Source organism: Macaca fascicularis, chromosome 7, assembly GCF_037993035.2.
Source record: "Macaca fascicularis isolate 582-1 chromosome 7, T2T-MFA8v1.1".
NCBI classification, from domain to species: Eukaryota; Metazoa; Chordata; class Mammalia; order Primates; family Cercopithecidae; genus Macaca; species Macaca fascicularis.
In genome coordinates this window covers 141,546,017-141,565,542 of record NC_088381.1, presented here as the reverse complement: position 1 = coordinate 141,565,542, position 19,526 = coordinate 141,546,017, and the positions used below count along the sequence as shown (strand labels likewise).

The 19,526-nt window shown below is 47.2% G+C and overlaps 1 protein-coding gene across 2 annotated transcripts; it reads right to left on the bottom strand.

Annotated features, from left to right (window-relative positions):
• Positions 1–8,975: 8,975 nt before the first annotated feature.
• On the bottom strand, positions 8,976–16,337 carry ACOT6 (acyl-CoA thioesterase 6). 2 transcript variants are annotated; one of them, XM_005561723.4, is made up of 3 exons: positions 15,845–16,337; positions 11,981–12,183; positions 8,976–9,630 (listed from the first exon to the last, which is right to left on the bottom strand). In XM_005561723.4, the coding sequence occupies exons 1-3, from the start codon at positions 16,299–16,301 to the stop codon at positions 9,025–9,027; spliced, it is 1,266 nt and encodes a 421-aa protein (XP_005561780.2). In that variant the 5' UTR covers positions 16,302–16,337; the 3' UTR covers positions 8,976–9,024. The 2 variants fall into 2 exon arrangements, with proteins under 2 accessions (XP_005561780.2, XP_073853850.1); XM_073997749.1 differs by lacking the exon at positions 11,981–12,183.
• Positions 16,338–19,526: the final 3,189 nt, after the last annotated feature.

Below are 19,526 nucleotides of genomic sequence, written 5' to 3'. Positions count from 1 at the left end.
AGTAGAGACGGGGTTTCACCATGTTGGCCAGGCTGGTCTCAAACTCCTGACCTCAGGTGATCCACCAGCCTCGGCTTCCCAAAGTGCTGGGATTACAGGCATGAGCCACCACTGTAGAATTTTTTTTTTTTTTGAGATAGAGTTTCACTCTTGTTGCCCATACGGGAGTGCCATGGCCCGATCTCAGCTCACTGAACCTCCACCTCCTGGGTTCAAGTGATTCTCCTGCCCCAGCCTCCCAAGTAGGTGGGATTACAGGCATGTGCCACCATGCCTGGCTAATTTTGTATTTTTAGTAGAGACAGGGTTTCTCCATGTTGGTCAGGCTGGTCTCGAACTCCTGACCTCAGGTGATCCGCCTGCCTTGGCCTCCCAAAGTGCTGGGATTACAGGTGTGAGCCACCACACCCAGTGGCTGTGGCTATTTTTAAAAATAAGACTATGGGCTGGGCACACTGGCTCATGCCTGTAACCCTAGTATTTTGGGAGGCTGAGATAGGAGGATTGCTTGAGGCTGAGTTCAAGACCAACCTGGCCAACCTAGCAAGATCCCATCTCTATCAATTTTGTTTAAATTTTAAAAAAGACTATGTGATATTGCGAAATATATATTTGGTCGTAATCTTGTTTTGTGACATACGACTCCTAAAAGCTTTAGAATCTCCAACGTATTATCTTTCCTGTGTTAATGAGTTGATTGATGGCTGGTAGCCCCTAGGTAGCTTCAGGATGAGGGCTGGTCACCAGAAACACCAAGGCAGGATTAAAGAGTTGAAGGTCAGACACAGTGGCTCACGCCTATAATCCCAGCACTTTGGGAGGCCAAGGTGGGCAGATCACTTGAGGTCAGGAGTTCGAGACCAGCCTGGCTAACATAGCGAGACTCCGTCTCTACTAAAAATACAGAAATTAACCAGGCTTGGTGGCACCCACCTGTAATCCCAGCTACTCGGGAGGCTGAGGCAGGAGAATCGCTTGAACCCAGGAGACGGAGGTTGCAGTGAGCTGAGATCACAACACTGCCCTCCAGCCTAGGCAATGGAGAGTAAGATTCCGTCTCAAAAAAAAAAAGAAAAAAAATTGTTGGGACTTTCAGCCCCATTGTAATCCTCCCAAACCTTGGAGAGGAGGGAAAGTGTTACAGTTAAGCTGATCACCAATGGCCAATGATATAATCAATCATGCCTAGATGATGAGGCTTCCATAAAAATCCAGAAATGGGTTCAGAGATCTTCTGGATAGCTGAACACATGGAGGTTCCTGGAGAGTGACATGCCCAGGGAGGAGACATGGAAGCTCTGTGTCCCTTCTCCCCATACATCTCTTTATAGGTATCACTTGTAATATCCTTTATCGTAAACCAGTAAGTGGAAGTGTTTCCCAAGTTCTGTGAGTCACTCCAGCAAATCAAACCCAACGAGGGGGTCATTGGAACCCCAGTGTGAAGCCAGTTGGTCAGAAGTTCCAAAAACCTAGACTTAAGACCGGTGGGAAGAGACTGGTCTTGTGGGACCTACCCCTCAACCTATGGGATCTGATGTTATTTCCAGGTAGACTGTGTCAGAATTGAATTGGAGGACACCCAGCTGGTGTCTACTGCAGAACTGTTTGCTTGCGTGGTGTGTGGGGAGACACCTCCTACATTTGGTCACAGAAGTATTCTGTGTTGATTGTTGTGTTGAGTGAGAGAATTGCACCAGGGATAGACTTCTCACTAACTATGAAAGTCTGTTTTGGCCAGGCGCGGTGGTTCACACTTGTAATCCCAGCACTTTGGGAGGCCGAGGCGGGTGGATCACCTGAGGTCAGGAGTTCAAGACTAGCCTGACCAACATGGCTAAACCCTGTCTCTACTAAAAATATAAAAATTAACGAGGTGTGGTGGCGCATGTCTGTAATCCCAGCTACTCAGGAGGCTGAGGCAGGAGAATCACTTGAATCTGGGAGGCAGAGGTTGCTGTGAACCAAGATCGCACCATTGCACTCCAGCCTGCGCAACAATAGCAAAACTCCATCTCAAAAAAAAAAAAAAAGGCTATTTGTTGTTTAGTGGTTTAGTGTAGCCACCTTCATCAGTTATCTCAGCTAGATCTTCTGGATAACTTGCTGCAGCTTCTACATCAGCGTTTGCTGCTTCACCTTGAACTTTTTTTTAAAGACAGGGTCTTACTACGTTGCCCAGGCTGGTTTTGAACCTCTGGGCTCAAGTGATCCTTCTTCCTCAGCCTCCAGAGCCGCTGTGACTGCAGGCATGCACCATCACAGCTGGCCAACTTGCACTTTAATGTTATGGAGATGGCTTCTTTCCTTAAATTTCATAAGCCAACATATGCTAGCTTCAAACTTTTCTTCTGCAGCTTCCTAGCTTCTCCCAGCCTTCATAGAATTGAAGAGAGAGTTAAGGCCTTGCTCTGGATTGGGCTTTAGCTTAAGCTTGCCCAACCTACAGCCTGTGGGCTGCATGCAGCCCAGGATGGCTTTGAATGTGGCCCAACACAAATTTGTAAACTTTCTTAAAACATTATGAGATTTTTGTGCGATGTTTTTTAAAGCTCATCAGCTATTATTAGCGTTGTTGTATATTATGTGTGACCTGAGACAATTCTTCTTCCAATGTGGCCCAGGAAAGACAAAAGATTGGACACCCCTGCTGTTTAGCTGAGGGGAATGTTGTGGCTACTTTGATCTTCTATCCAGACCACTAAAACTGTCTCCAAATCAGCCATAAGGATGTTTTACTGTGTTCACTTAAGTAGGACTTTCAATTGCCTTCAAGAACTTTTCCTTTGCACTCACAACTTGGCTAACTGCTTAGGGGAAGAGGCCTGGCTTTCAGCCTATCTTGGCTTTCCATACGCTTCATCATTTCTAGCTTTTGATTTGAGGTGAGAGACCTGAGACTCTTCCTTTCAGTTGAACACTTAGAGGCCATTGTAGGGTTATTAATTGGCCTAATTCCAATATTGTTTTGTCTCAGGGAATAGGGAAGCCTGAGGAGAGGGAAACAGATGGGAAAGTCCAGTTGGTGGAACAGTCAGAACACACACAACATTTATTAAGTTCACCATCTTATGTGGGTGCAGTTTTTGGAGCCCCAAAACAATTACAGGAGTAACATCAAAGATCACCGTAACAGATATAATAATAATGAAAAAGGCTGGACATGGTCGCTCATGCCTGTAATCCCAGCACTTTGGGAGGCCAAGGCTGGCAGATCACCTGAGGTCAGGAGTTCGAGACCAGACTGGCCAACATGGTGAAACTCTGTCTCTACTAAAAATACAAAAATTAGCTGAGCATGGTGGCATGAACCTGTAATCCCAGCTACTCAGGAAGCTGAGGCAGCCTCAGCCTTGAACCCAGGAGACGGAGGTTGCAGTGAGCCGAGATCGTGCCACTGCACTCCTGCCTGGGTGACAAGAGTCCATCTAAAAAATAAAATAAATAAAATAGGCCTGGCGCAGTGGCTCACACCTGTAATCCCAGCACTTTGAGAGGCCAAGGCGGGCAGATCACAAGGTCAAGAGATTGAGACCATCCTGGCCAACATGTTGAAACCCCACCTCTACTAAAAATACAAAAATTAGCTGGGTGTGGTGGTGGGCGCCTGTAAGTCCCAGCTACTTGGGATGCTAAGGTAGGAGAATCGTTGCATCCAGGAGACGGAGGTTGCAGTGAGCCGAGATCACACCACTGCACTCCAGCCTGGCAACAGACCAAGACTCCATCTCAAATATAAATAAATAAGTAAACAATAATGAAAAGACCGAAGTATTGTGAGAATTACCAAATGTGACAAAGAGACACAAAGTGAGCACAAGTTGTTGAAAATGGTGCTGATAGACTTTCTTGACACAGGGTTGTCACAGACCTTTAACTTGTGGAAAATGTAATAAAGCAAAGCCCAATAAAACAAAGTCTACCTGTATTTGAAAAGTAAAGTATGTTAAGTACCTTACATGGATTGTCTAATTTAATCACAACAGCCCCGTGAAGTAGCTACTATTATTATGCCCATTTCATAGATGAGGCATATAGACAGAAACCCCAGGCTGCACTCCTTTCTAAACTGTGTGAGCCCGGATTCGGCTGGGATTTACGTCTACTGTAGAAGCATCCTCGAAGATATTACCTGTCTTAGTGCATTTGTGTTGCTATAAAGAAGAGTTAGTTTAAAAAGAGGTTTTTTGTTGGGGTGGCGGGGAGCAGTCTTGCTCTTGTCACCTAGGCTGGATGGAGTGCAGTGGTGTGATCATGGTTCACTGTAGCCTTGTCCTCCTACACTAAAGTTGTTCTCCCACCTCAGCATCCTGAGTACATGGGACTACAAGTGGGTACCACTGCACCTGGCTAATTTTTGTTAAAAAAAATTTGGGGGGGCAGGGCGTGTTGGCTCACGCCTGTAATCCCAGCAATTTGGGAGGCCGAGGCAGGTGGATCACCTGAAGTCAGGAGTTTGAGACCAGCCTGGGCAACATGGTGAAACCCCCATCTCTACTAAAAATACAAAAATTAGCCAGGCGTGGTGACGGGCGCCTGTAGTCCCAGCTCCTCGGGAGGCTGAGGCAGGAGAATCGCTTGAATCTGGGAGACAGAGGTTGCAGTGAGCCAAGATTGCGCCACTGCACTCCAGCCTGGGCAACAGAGCAAGATGCAGTATCAAAAAAAAAAAATTGTAGAAATGGGGTTTCACTATGTTGTCTGGGCTGGTCTTAAACTCCTGGTCCCAAGCAATCGTCCCGCCTCAACCTCCCAAAATGTTGGGATTACAGGCACGAGCCACTGGCCCTGGTCACAAAGAGGTTTATTTGGCTCACGGTTCTGCAGGCTGTACAAGAAGCGCAGTGCCCGCATCTGCTTCTGGTAAGGGCCTGAGACTGCTTCCACTCACCACAGAAGGGACAGAGCCCTAGTGTGTGCAGATCACATGGCGAGAGAGAAGCAGGAAAGAGGGGAAGGAAGTGCCAGGCTCTTTTTCACAATCAGCTCTCAGGGGAACTCTTGTGGGAACTCACAGAGAGGACTGCACCAAGACATTCCTGCGGGGTTGGCCCTCATGACCCAAACACCACCCATTAGGCCCCACCTCCAACACTGGGATTCAAATTTCTCTTTATTGTTTAGAGATAGGATCTTGCTCTGTCACCTAGGCTGGAATGCAGTGGCATCATCATAGCTAGAATTCCTGGGCTCAACCAATCCTCCTGCCTCAGCCTCCCAAGTAGCTGGGACTACAAGTGTTTGCTACCATGCCTGGTTAATTTTAAAAACATTTTTAGTAGAAACAGGGTCTTGCTACTTTGCTCAAGCTGGTCTCAAACTCCTGGCCTTGAGCAATCCTCCTACCTGGGCCTCTCAAAGTGTTGGGATTACAGGCATGAGCCACCATGCCCACCTGTGGATCAAATTCCAACATAGGATTTGGAGAGGACAACATCTAAACTATAGCACCACCCTTTATATCACTTAATGTTTCTTAGTACAACTATCTTTGGAAGAAACTGATTTCTAAGTTTGGCTTTTATTTTATGAAAGTTGTAAATTTTGCATAACTAATTAGGTTTCCTTCTTTGCATAAACCACTATAAGGCTGGGCATGGTGGCTCATGCCTGTAATCCCAGCACTTTGGGAGGCTGAGGCGAGCGGATCACCTGAGGTCAGGAGTTCGAGATCAGCCTGACCAACATGGTGAAACTCAGTATCTACTGAAAAAATACAAAATTAGCCAGGCATGGTGATGCATGCCTATAATCCCAGCTACAGGGAGGCTGAGGCAGGAGAATTGCTTGAACCTGGGAGGCAGAGGTTGCAGTGAGCCGAAGTTGCACCACTGCACTCCAGCCTGGGCAACAAGAGTGAAACTCTGTCTCAAAAAAAGCAAAAAACAAACAAACAAACAAAAAACCCACTATAAAATACATGACTGAATGAGTTGTCAATCCAGGCAAGGGCGTAGGATTCCATAATAAGCACTGTTATTGTTAAGCCTCATTTCCAGCTTAACTTTATGGATAACTTTTCTCTTTCTCCCTTCTACTTCATATTGCTTTACTCCATTTTGAATGGCTTGATAACAACCTGAGATTCTTTTGAAATAAAAATCTCAAACCAGGCGCGGTGGCTCATGGCTGTAATCCCAGCCAAGGCGGGCAGATCACCTGAGGTCAGGAGTTCGAGACCAGCCTGACCAACATGGAGAAACCCTGTCTCTACTAAAAATACAAAATTAGACAGGTATGGTGGTGCATGCCTGTAATCCCAGCTACTAGGGAGGCTGAGGCAGGAGAATCACTTGAACCCGGGAGGCAGAAGTTGCGGTGAGCTGAGATTGCACCACTGCACTCCAGGCTGGGCAACAACAGCGAAACTCCATCTCAAAAAAAAAAAAAAATCTTGGAGACAGGTGGCCACATACAGTCACCTCTCAGGGAAAAGCAAGCAAATATCTTTAGTCAGTGTATGCCATTTCTAGGCTGCTTTATCTGTAAGGAAGAAATTGAGGTCTAGGGCTGTCCTGCCCTAGTGCTTTAATACATATAGATGTAGAGTCATCCTCCTGCATGACTTCTGGGACTACCTTTTTGGCCTTTGCTTTCTTATCCTCCCTGCCACTTTCCTCCTATCTTCCTCCTGTGATCTCACACCCCAAGAGCATCTCTACAGTAGCAGATCCACCTGGGAGTGAGTTAAAGCACAGGCTCCCAGAATTCACATCATAGAAAATTAAGACTACACAGTCCAGGGGCAGTGGCTCATGCCTGTAATCCCAGCACTTTGGGAGGCCTAGGGGGGCAGTTCGCTTGAGCCCAGGAGTTGGAGACCAGCCTGGGCAACATAAGGAGACCTCATCTCTACAAAAAATAAAAAAAGGTGTGGTGGTGCTTGCATGTAGTCCCAGCCACTTGGGAAGTTGAGGTGAGAGGATCATTTGAGCCCAGGAGGTTGAGGCTGCAGTGAGCCGTGATCATGCCACTATACTCCAGCCTGGATGACAGAGTGAGACTGAAGAAAGAAAAGAAAAGAAAAGAAAAGAAAAGAAAAGAAAAGAAAAGAAAAGGGAAGGAAAAGGAAAGGAAAATTATACTACATGGTGAATGACTATACTCAACACAGAGTTTAACAACTGATCAAAATTAAGTTACCTCTAAGGAACTTTTCTTTTCATCGATAAGATCTAATGGGCATTTGCTTGGATAGACTCAAATTGGTGAAGGATTTTGTACGTACTCAGAAAATCATGGGATGTGCCGTGAAATCACAGGAAAACTTTCTTATGCTCAAAGAAGACTCTCTGCTCTGGTCTGTTATGACTCTAGATAGTTCCCAGTATATTGCAGTGGGTTGAGGCAGACAGGTCCCAGTCCTTCTCAGGAGGAGGGTAATTGGACTAGATGGTTGTGGGATGAAGTCCGATTTGGTAGGTATAACATGACATCAAAGATGAAGGCCATTGCCTGCAAAGTATTGTCCTGAAAATCTTGGCAGCAAGGCATTCCTCCAGGCAAGCAATGCCCATATAGTGACTGGGAATCCCCTGGCAAACATAAAGGAAGTATATCCACAGGTATAATGCTCCTGGTCTTCAGATTAGGGTTCAGAGACAAGGGTTTTTTGTTTTTTGAGACAGAGTTTTGCTCTTGTTGCCCAGGCTGGAGTGCAGTGGCGCGATCTCGGCTCACTGCAACCTCCACCTCCTGAGTTCAAGCGATTCTCCTGCCTCAGCCTCCCAAGTAGCTGGGATTACAGACGCCCGCCACCTTGCCCGGCTAATTTTTTGTATTTTCAGTAGACACTAGGTTTCATCATTTCATCATGTTGGCCAGGCTGGTCTTGAAATCCTGACCTCAGGTGATCCACATGCCTTGGCCTCCCAAAGTGCTGGGACTACAGGCATGAGCCACCACGCCTAGCCCAGGGAGAAGTCTTGAGTAAACATTCAGCCATGTGTATGGGCAAGAATGAGGTAGAGCCGGGCGTTGTGGTTCAGACCCGTAATCCCAGCACTTTGGGAGGCTGAGGTAGGTGGATCACCTGACATCAGGAGTTCGAGACTAGCCTGGCCAACATGGTGAAATCCCATCTCTACTGAAAATACAAAAATTAGCTGGGCATGGTGGCGTGAGCCTGTAGTCCCAACTACTTGGGAGGCTGAGGCAGGAGAATCGCTTGAACCTGGGAGGCAGAGGTTGCAGTGAGCCAAGCTCATACCATTGCACTCCAGCCTGGGCAACAAAAGCGAGACTCCATCTTAAAAAAAAAAAAAAAAGAGAGAGAGAATGAGGCAGAGTCCATTCCTTAAGGCACTCGTGTGGGCAGGTTCCCAAGACTCAGACATGGTCAGTTAGGGCCAAAGGGGATATGAGACTCCAGAGCAATACCAAAGGTCAGTCCTCAGAAAGGGGACACGAGGCCAAAGCTGGGCCAGCAACTGGGAATTGGGAAAGCACTTCTTACATTTCTCTTGCTTAAGGTGAAGACCGGTCCTACAAATAAGATCAAGGTTAAGCCTATGTGGACCCAGCGGTGAAGGAAGGCAGGTTGCAAAGGTTGAGAATCAGGGAGAACCAGACAAAGAAGCTGAGATGGTTGCTTCGTCACAAAAAAGGTTGCTACGGGCTCTGGGAAACCCAACACAGGCTGGGTGTGGTGGCTTACACCTGTAACCCCAGCACTTTGGGAGGCTGAGGTGGGCAGATCACCTGAAGCCAGGAGTTCAAAACCAGCCTGGCCAACATGGCGAAACCTTGTCTCTACTAAAAATGCAAAAATTAGCTGGGTGCCGTGGCATGCGCCTGTAATCCCAGCTACTCGGGAGGCTGAGGTCAGAGAATAGCTTGGACCTGGGAGGTGGAGGTTACAGTGAGCCGAGATGACGCCACTGTACTCCAGCCTATGTGACACAGTGAGACTTGAAGGAAGGAAGGAAGGAAGGAAGGAAGGAAGGAAGGAAGGAAGGAAGCCCGCCCAACACTAGTTGTATGAACAGGATTTTTATTAATGGTATCTGGTCTGTGGCTACAATGTTATATTTTGCTGTGCTTGACACATTTTTTACCATTGAGATGTTTATGGAAGAAAGTTTGAATTTGCTGCCAGGCATCTACCTGTGCCTTTGAGTGAGCCTTTGGCTCACCTCCATAGAATACTGCCTCACCCAAAACGGCATGCACAGAGGCTCTAGAAGGAGGAAAATAAGGTGGGTCAATACAGTGACCTGTTTCTGGGTAACAGATTATCTGGGGTCTTTCTTTCCCGTGAGCTTGTAGCCTTTCAGAGGCTATCTGAGCGTAGAATTCACTCTTCCAGTTTTGATCATCCATGCCAACAATAAACAGGAAGGGCCCCTGGGCCTTTTCCAATGGAATAAGACTTTGGTGATTGCGTTCCTCCAGGGGATTGCTCCAAGTGTCCATAAAAGTGAGAAATCCTGACTTAGTGATTTTTACTTTTCCTAGATCATCGACAAGTTTAGGAATAATCATATCCTTGTAATGTAGAGGAGTTATTGTGTTGGCTACACAGGCATTGATAAGAACAGTGGCTGTGATGCCCTTCAAGAAAGAAGCCATTGAGAGACACAGGTCACCTCCTTTGGAAAATCCAAGAAGCCCAATACTAGGACCTTTCACCTGTTGAGGAAAAAGAGAAGGAAACAAGCTTAGAGTTCACAAATGGAGGACACAGACAGTGATTTTACATTCTCCAAGTAGCTTTCTTTCTTTTTTTTTTTTTTTCTTTTTTGAGATGGAGTCTCGCTCTGTCCCCCAGGCTGGAGTGCAGTGGTGCAATCTTGGCTCACTGCAACTTCCGCCTCCCGGGTTCAAGCGATTCTCCTGCCTTAGCCTCCCGAGTAGCTGGGATTACAGGTGCCCGCCATCACGCCTGGCTAATTTTTGTATTTTTAGTAGAGACAGGGTTTCACCATGTTGATCAGGCTGGTCTCAAACTTCTGACCTCAAGTGATCCACCCGCCTGGGCCTCCCAAAGTGCTGGGATTATAGGCATGAGCCACCATGCCCTGACAGTAGCTTTCTTAACTATTATTTGCTTTCCTTCCTTATCCAACAATCTGCAAAGTTCAAATATGTCTTCTAATAAGCAAATCAACTGATTTCCTAGTAATGGATCATCCCCTAATATTTATGAGGACTGGGTCAGGAGTATACACAGAGGCCCAGACACCCGATACCTAAATATTTCAAAATTATAAATCAAATGAACAAACTGTTAAATACAGTATATTATTTTCTTCTGCCTTGATAAATATACCACCATAACAATTCATAAGGTCAGGCTCAAATTTAAAATCCTGGAATCCACTGGAGTTCTGTACTGGAATGTGACACACAGGAGAGGCCTGCCCCTGGGCCCTGCACCACACTCCTTCTCTTCCATCACTGGCTCCTTCATGGACCTTAAGGGGCCTCTCACACATGTGTGTGGACACCCCAGCCTGCATGTTTAAGGCCTAGGTATATACACACTGATGAACCCAGAAAAGAGGCTTAGGGCCTGGAAGCAGGATCAGAGCTGTTTGGCAGAGAATTCTGGGGTGCCAGATCCCAAGAGCATTGGGGGTTATAGGGGAAAGAACCCTGAAGAACATCTTATATCTTAACATTAGAATGTCTCGGTCTCTTTAAACTTGGATGATAACAAAGAGTATATATCATTCAATTTTTAGTTATACCAAAATTTTTTGTTGCTGTGGTTTTTGTTTTGTTTTTTTTTTTGAGATGGGGTTTAACTCTTGTTGCCCAGTCTGGAGTACAATGGTGTAATCTCGACTCACTGCAACCTCTGCCTCCTGGGTTCAAGCAATTATCCTGCCTCAGCCTCCCGAGTAGCTGGGATTACAGGTGTGCACCACCATGCCCAACTAATTTTTGTATTTTTAGTAGAGATGGGGTTTCACCATGTTGGCCAGGTTGGTCTCAAACTCCTGACCTCAGTGATCTGCCTGCCTTAGCCTCCCAAAGTGCTGGGATTACAGACGTGAGCCACCACACCTGGCCAAAATGTTTTTTTTTTTTTTTGAGACAGAGTCTTGCTCTGTCGCCCAGGCTGGAGTGCAGTGGCGTGATCTCGGCTCGCTGCAAGCTCCGCTTCCTGGGTTCAAGCGATTCTCCTGCCTCAGCCTCCCAAGTAGCTGGGACTACAGGTGCCCGCCACCATGCCAGGCTAATTTTTGTATTTTTAGTAGAGATGGGGTTTCATCATGTTGGCCAGGCTGGTCTCGATCTCCTGACCTCAAGTGATCTGCTCGCCTCTGCCTCCCAAAGTGCTGGGATTACAGGCGTGAGCCACCGCACCCGGCCCAAAATGTTTTAATTAATTGATTATTTCTGTTATCAGATAAGGACTTTCTGTACAAAACCATAATACCATTATCATACCCAACAAAATTAATAACGATTATTTCATATAATCAAATATACCATTCTTATTCAAATGTCTCCAGTTGTCTCAAAAAATATCTCTTTATGGTCATTTTCTCTATATACATTTATGTTAATCTTATTAAGGAGGAAAATTGAACTCCAGAGAGAGTAACTGCTTTATTCAGAATCATAAGGCCACTCTGTGGTAGACACAGAGCCAGAACTCTTTTTAGTCCTGTGCTCTTTGAATTTTGGTACACAATTACAAAGACAACTAAATAGTCAAGTCTTAAGGGATTAGAGAGAGATGGGAGAAAATGGAAATAATAATCCTAGTATAAAAACTTCTTTTGAGACAGGGGTCTCACTAAATGTTGCCCAGGCTGGTCTTGAACTCCTGGAGTCAAGCAATCCCTCAGCCTCAGCCTCCCAGGTAGCTGGGACTACAGGTGCACATCACCATGCCCAGCTTCCATCCTAGTAGTTTTTGAAGGAGACTTGGTGTCTCCTGGCATGTTTCTAGTTCCCAGTGTTGGGATTCCGCCCTGCGTCAGCTCTGCCCCCTCTCTTCTACACTCAGGTGGCCACCAGAACGCACCTCTGGATGCTGCAGCATCAAGTCCACGGCTTCTTCAAAGTACTCCAGACGTACATCATTCAGATCTGCAGGGAGGTCTTCAAATCGGAAATAAGCCAGGGCAAGCACAGCAAAACCGTGTCCGGCCAGGAGGCTGGCCCTGTATTCACAAAGGCCACCGCCACTCCCAAACAGATCAATGACCCCAGGAAAGGGCCCCTTGCCTGGAGAACATCACAAATCACAAGGAGCTTTAGAGTCTCAAAAGACAGCAAGCAAACAAGTTTTTGAAGCCAAGGAGATTGGGGGTAGACAGATTGGCAGAAAAAGAACAAAATGTCTTATTTTCTCAAACAATAATAATAATATAGAGGGATAAAAAACTGCATATTGGGTACAATGTACACTACTCAGGTGACAGGTGCACTAAAATCTCAGTGTTCATCACTGTACAGTTCGTCCATGTAACCCCAAACCACTTGTACACCAAAAGGTATTGAAATTAATTTTTTTTTTGACAGTCTCACTCTGTCGCCCAGGCTGAAGTGCAGTGGCGCAATCTTGGCTCACTGCAACCTCTGCCTCCTGGGTTCAAGCAATTCTCCTGCCTCAGCCTCCCAAGTAGCTGGAATTACAGGCATGCACCAGACACCCAGCTAATTTTTTTGTATTTTCAGTAGAGATGGGTTTTGCCATGTTGGCCAGGTTGGTCTTGAACTCCTGACCTCAGGTGATCTGCCCACCTTGGCCTCCCAAAGTGCTGGGATTACAGGCATGAGCCACCGCAACTGGCCTAAAAATTTTTAATGATATAAATTATTATCACACCACTGCACTCCAGCCTGGGCGACAGAGCAAGACTCTGTCTCAATAATAATAATAATGATAATAATAGAAATTATTTTCACAAACAAAGATAAACCAAGTTAGAAATAACATAATGAGGCCAGGCGTGGTGGTTCATGCCTATAATCTCAGTGCTCTGGGAGGTCAAGATAAGAGGATCACTTGAGGCTGGGAATTCAAGACCAGCCTGGGCAACATAACAAGACCCCTGTCTCTACAAAAAATTTTAAAAAACTAGTTGGACATGATGGCACATGCCTATAGTCTTAGCTACTCAGGAGGCAGAGGCGGGAGGATCATCTGAGCCTAAGAGTTCTAGTTTGTGGTGAGCTATGATCACACCACTGCACTGTAGCCTGTAGATCACTGTAACCTTGAATCCCTGGGCTCGAGTGACCCTCCAGCCTCAAGTAGCTACCCTCCCAAATAGCTAGGCCCCATTTTTAATTTTTTGTAGAAACAGGGTCTCACTATGCTGCCTGGGCTAGTCTCGAACTCCTGGCCTCAAGCAATCCTCCCATCGCAATGCTCCCACCTTGGCCTCTTCAAGTTCTGGGATTTTAAGTGTGAGCCACTACACTCAGCCTGTTTTTTTTTTGCTTGTTTGTTTTTTTGTTTTTGTTTTTCTTGAGACAGGGTTTCACTCTTGCTGCCCAGGCTGCAGTGCAATGGTGCGATCTCACCTCACTGCAACCTCTGTCTCCCCCCAGGTTCAAGCGATTCTCCTGCCTCAGCCTCCCAAGTAGTTGGGATTACAGGTATGTGCCACCACACCAGGCAAATTTTGTATTTTTAGTAGAGATGGGGTTTCACCGTGTTGGTCAGGCTGGTCTCAAACTCCCGACCTCAGGTGATCCGCCTACCTCAGCCTCCCGAAGTGTTGGGATTACAGGCGTGAGCCACTGTGCCCAGCCTTGTTTGTTTCTTTTTGTTTCGTTTGTTTTTTGTTTTCTATCAGACAGAGTCTCTCTCCGTTGCCCAGGCTGGAGTGATGTGGTATGATCTCGGCTCACTGCAACCTCTGCCTCCTGAGTTCAAGTAATTCTCCTGCCTCAGCCTCCCAAGTAGCTGGGATTACAGGCGCCCGCCACCATGCCCGGCTAATTTTTTGTATTTTTAGTAGAGACGAGGTTTCACCATCTTCTCCAGGCTGGTCTTGAACTCCTGACCTCATGATCCACCCACCTCAGCCTCCCAAAGTGCTGGGATTAGAGGCATTAGCCACTACGCCTGGCCGCCTTGTTTGTTTTTAATGAAAGGTTTTAGTTGATTCTTAGTATGTGTTGTTTTTCTTTTTTTTTTTTTTTTTTTGTTTTTTTTGAGACAGGGCCTCGCTCTGTTGCCTAGGCTGAAGTCTAGTGGCGTGATCTTGGCTCACTGCAACCTCGGCCTCTCAGGTTCAAGCAATTCTCTCACCTCAGCCTCCCTAGTAGCTGGGACTACATGTGTGAGCCACTATGCCTGGCTAATTTTTTTTGTATTATATTATTAGTAGAGGTGGGGTTTTGCCATGTTGGCCAGGCTGGTCTTGAACTCCTGGCCTCAAGTGATCCACCCACCTCAGCCTCCCAAAGTGCTAGGATTACAGGTGTAAGCCACTGTGCCTGGCCCAGACACTATGATTTATTGAACTCTTACTATAACCTTGCAAAAGCCTCTAGGAACATGAATATTTAGAAACCTGTAAGACCCAATTCCAGCCCCAGGAATTCACAGTGTAGTGGGCAGCCACGAGTTAAGGCTAAGAATTGCTGAAGAGCCGTAAAAATAAAGCAAGTTTTCTTGTTTTTGGAGAATCATCACAGAATTCAGTTTAAGGATTCTGTGTGCTGTTGCAACTCTAGAATTTTTTGTTGTTGTTGCTGTTTGAGGCAGGGTTTCACTCTGGTGTCCAGGCTGGAATGCAGTGGCGTGATCTCGGCTCACTGCAACCTCTACTTCCTGATATCAAACAATCCTCCCACCTCAGCCTCCCAAGCAGCTGAGACTACAGGCGTGCACCATCATGCCTGCCTCAATTTTTTTTTTTTTTTTTTTGTAGAGACAGAATTTCACCATGTTACCCAGGCTGGTCTTGAACTCCTGGGCTCAAGTGATCTGCCCACCTCAGCCTCCCAAAGTGCTGGGATTACAGGCCTGAGCCACTGTGCCCGGCTCAGCATTTTTATATGGTAGAGGTTTAAATCAGGAATTTAGTTAGAAGGGATTAATCAGGAGCCTTCTTTCTGGGTTACCTTTACCTAGCAAATATCTTGTGTTTACTTAGACTAGGGTTCCTCAACCTCAGTAGTACAGACACTTTGAGCAAGACAATTCTTTGTTCTGGCGGTTGTCCCGTGCATTGTGGAATGTTTAGCAGCATCCCTGGCCTCTGCCTGCTAGATGCCAATAGCACCTCTCCCTTCAGGAATGACAACCACAAATGTCTCCAGATATTGCCAAATTTCCCCCAGGGAAGGCGGCAAAATCACTGCAGGTTGAGAACCAAGTACAACAATGTTTATGATAGAAGGGAGAGGACTGTCAGGCAGTTTTGTGTGTGTTTTTAAACAATTAAAGGGTATTGCCACTATTGTGGATTTTAGCTTCTTTGGAAGTTTGATGTGAACTGAGGCAAAAATCATTCTTGCACATCAGCTTAAGGTTTTGCCCATATCGTATTCAAACAAAACCACACGGCTGGCACATAGTGGCTCTCAATAAATATATAATAAGTTGAATGCACTATTCAGCACAGAGCGAAAGTGGCAGTGCCTCCAGGGAGGGACGTGAAACTTAAAAAAGAAAGACTGGAGCAGCTACTCAGGAGGCTGAGGCGAGAAGACTTGAGCCCAGGAGTTCGAGGCTGCAGTGTGAGCTACGATCCAGCCACGGCACTCCAGCCTGGGCAACAGTGGGAGCCCAGAGACTCAGAATCCATGACAGACTCTGGAGCGAAGGAAAAAGTTCAGGGATGTTCCACAATCACGTGATTCCCAGGACAGGAAAAGGGCAGGTGGGGGTCGCAGAGCTCGACCAAGTTTTGGGCAGACTACTCACCCGGCGGCCGGAAGAGCGCGGCGCGCACCCGGCCCGCGCGCACCGGCTCGCGCCGCACCCCCGGCTGGTGAAAGTCGCGCTTGTTCTGCGCCCTGCACAGCAGCCGCCCGGGCTCAGGGCCGTGGCCGTCCAGCACTTCCAGCTCCACGGCGAAGGGCGTCCGCACGTCGCGCTTCACCAGCCGCACCAAGGCTTTCTCGGGCTCCAACGCCCAGAGCAGCCCCATGGGCTCGAGCCCCGCGAAGCTGCCGCCCAGCGCGGGCGCGCGCTCCAGGTCCAGCTCGCCGCGGGCGTCGGCGCGGTAGCGCGCGTGGGCCCGGAAGAGCGCGCCCTTCTCGTCGTGCAGGGACGCGCGCAGCGTCACCCGCTGCTCCGGGGCCAGGCCGCGCACGGTGATGAGCACGGGCTCGTCCCAGCAGCAGCGGCCCGCGGGCTCCAGGATCAGCGTCGCTGCCATCCTGACCTGGGTAGAAGAGGGACGACTCAGCTCCCCGGCGTCAGTGGGCGGGCCTGGCGGCTTTGCCCAGTGCTTGAAAGGAGTCGAGGGCGGAACCCTTAACACTACTCCCAGTGGTTGGACTTGGGGACAGGCTCCAGGCCGCTGCGTGGAGCGCTAGAATTTGTGCAAATACACCAGTGTCCCAAATGAAGGAGTATCTGTTGAAATAAGAGTTAATGACCAATCCGGCCGGGCGCGGTGGCTCATGCCTGTAATCCTAGAATTTTGGGAGGCCCAGGTGGGCGGATCACACTGGAGGTTAGGAGTTCGAGACCAGCCTGACCAACACAATGAAACCCCATCTCTACTAAAAATACAGAATAGCCAGGTGTGGTGGCGCATGCCTGTAATCCCGGCTACTTGGGAGGCTGAGGCAGGAGAATTGCTTGAACCCAGGAGGCAAAGGTTGCACTGAGCCAAGATCGCACCATTGTACTCCAGCCTGGGCAACCAGGGCAAAACTCCGTCTGGGGAAAAAAAAAAAAAAAAAAAAAAAGAGAGCGAGTTAGTGGCTATTCCTTATTCCTGCAATCCAATGTGGTGAGTGTCGAAATAGAGGCACAAAAACCACTGAGAACTAAAGGACTGAGAGAGATACAGTTTAAGAATCTAGATTTTGAAAAAGCATCCCAGGTGATTGTTCTCAGGTGACCCCTTGGAGAAACATGTTCGTAATCCATCCTTTACCCCTCAGTCCCTTACCAAGCCTTTTTTCCAGAGCTAATGGTACCTGGAGCAAAGCTGATGTTTAGGGAGGCAGACCTAGCCGAGTTCCGGTCTGACCCTGATCCTTAGTATTAATACCTGGTGATCTTTAGCAAGAAACATAACCCTCTAAATATCAGTTTTCTTATCTGAAAAGGCTTATTGTGACCATTAAATGCGCTAATGTGTAAAAACACTACACTGACACACCTGTAGGGTTAGTACCCAGTGAAAGTTTTGTTTCTTATCTCACAAATCTAATCACTGGCAGAGTCCCTTTTGGGTTGTGTGCATACAGAGTTCTGGCAATAAGCAAGTGGCACTCTCAGCCTGTGTAACTGAGGAGAGTTTTATAAAGGTACTATCTACAAAGGCATGGGCAAGATTCAGAAACAAAAACAATGAAACAAGATTCGGTGTAGAACCCTGAATCTGAAGGTTCAAGGGAAGGGGGCAGTCTGATAGGAGATGTAGCTTTTCTAGAAGAAACCTATGGTTTGTGGCAGGAAGGAGGAGACTATAATACCCCTTGACTCTCCTCTTGTTTTTCATTATCTTGCTAATGCCTCTCTTTGGCCAAACCCAACCACACAGCTCAGCCTAGCTGGGAACATAGCAGGGTGGAGAAGGAAGAAGAGCATATAGTGATGGCCAGCTCAGTAAACATGTATACACTGAGCAAAAAGGTATTAGACTATATGAAGCAAGTTCACTGTATGCTGGTTACCAACTTGTCTGAGTCCAGTGAGAAAACACATTCATATATTTAATACAACAATTTACATGAACCGGATTTCTTACTTACAGATAGGCAGCAAAGAATGACAGAAGCCTAAGAATCATTGGAAAGCAGTCCCCCAAGACTCAGGAATGCTGCCTAGGTGATGGAGTCTCATGTGCGTGTGCCCCATTTGCACTGCAGCTGCCCTGAGTTTTGTACTCTGGGGTCATGTGACTGCTGGGCTAAAGCATTGAAAGACATCCTATTTGTAGGGAGGGGCTGAAATAGAGCCAGGGCCATTCTAGTCAGTCCGTCCCTATCTCAGGATGTTACATTCCCAGCACATTCTATGCTTGAAAACTACTAGTGAGAAAGGGGAGAACTGAGTCAGTCCAAGGCCAACCAGAGAACTGCCCGGCAGTCCATCCCCAACCCAGATACCTGCTTTAGCAAACCTAGTACATTTCATATGCCCTCCAGACCCCCAGGATCTGGAGGCAGAGGTTTGCTCATATTAATATGGCACCTTGGTTGGGCATGGTGGCTTATGCCTGTAATCCCAGCACTTTGGGAGGCCGTGGGGGGCGGATGACTGGGGGTCAGGAGTTTGAGACCAGCCTGGCCAACATGGTGAAACCCTGTCTCTACTAAAAATACAAACATTAGCTGAATGTGCCGGCATGCACCTGTAATCCCAGCTATTCAGGAGGCCGAGGCAGGAGAAATGCTTGAACCCAGGAGGTGGCAATTACAGTGAGCCGAGATCTTGCCACTGCTCTCCAGCCTGAGCGATAGAGCAAGACTCTGTCTAAAAAAAAAAAAAAAAAAAAAAAAAAAAAAAAAAAAAAAGCGACACCTTGACTGACACAATCTCAGTGCAACATTATTAAGCCATGGCCAGAATACATTGCACTAGGCCCAGGAGACTACTATAATAAGCGGGATGATCAGGCTTGTTTGGAGCTGTGGCCTACGCCCAAGTCCTAGTGATCCAGGTAAGAAGTTGTTAAAGAGGTCCAAGAAAGATTCTTTAGGTAGCCACTCTGACTGCAACCAGTAGGCCTGCTTCCAGATCTCCTCTACCTATGTCTCCACCATGCCTGAGGTGTTTATCCAGGTATGCCAGGAGATGTTGGCAGTGGCACACACTTCTCCCAGTTAGTCTAAAAAAAAAAAGGCTAGAGGAATTCTGTTGTTTAAAACAACACAGCCGGGTGCGGTGGCTCATGCCTGTAATTCCAGCACTTTGGGACGCTAAGGCGGGTGGATCACGAGGTCAGGAGTTCGAGACCAGTCTGGCCAACATGGTGAAACCCCGTCTCTACTAAAAATACAAAAAAATTAGCCTGGAGTGGTGATGCGTGCCTGTAGTCCCAGCTACTCAGGAGGCTGAGGCAGGAGAATCGCTTGAACCCGGGAGGCAGAGGTTGTGGTGAGCCGAGACCGCACCACTGTATTCCAGCCTGGGCAACAGAGTGACTCCGTCTCAAAAATAAATAAATAAATAATAAAAAATAAAAATAAATAATAAAACAACCTTCCGAAGGGAGTTGAAGGATGTCCCTGGGCTGCCAAGGCAGTGGCACTGGAAGCAGCAATATCAAGCACAGTTTTCCTATCATTTTCTTCATGAGCACTGACTCCTGTGTATGGTACCAAAAATGTCATAGAGGACCTAAACCTAGAATCAGCCATGACCTGACAGGTTCCTAATAAGCATGGCGCAAACTTTTAGGCTACTGGCCCAATAATGTGTC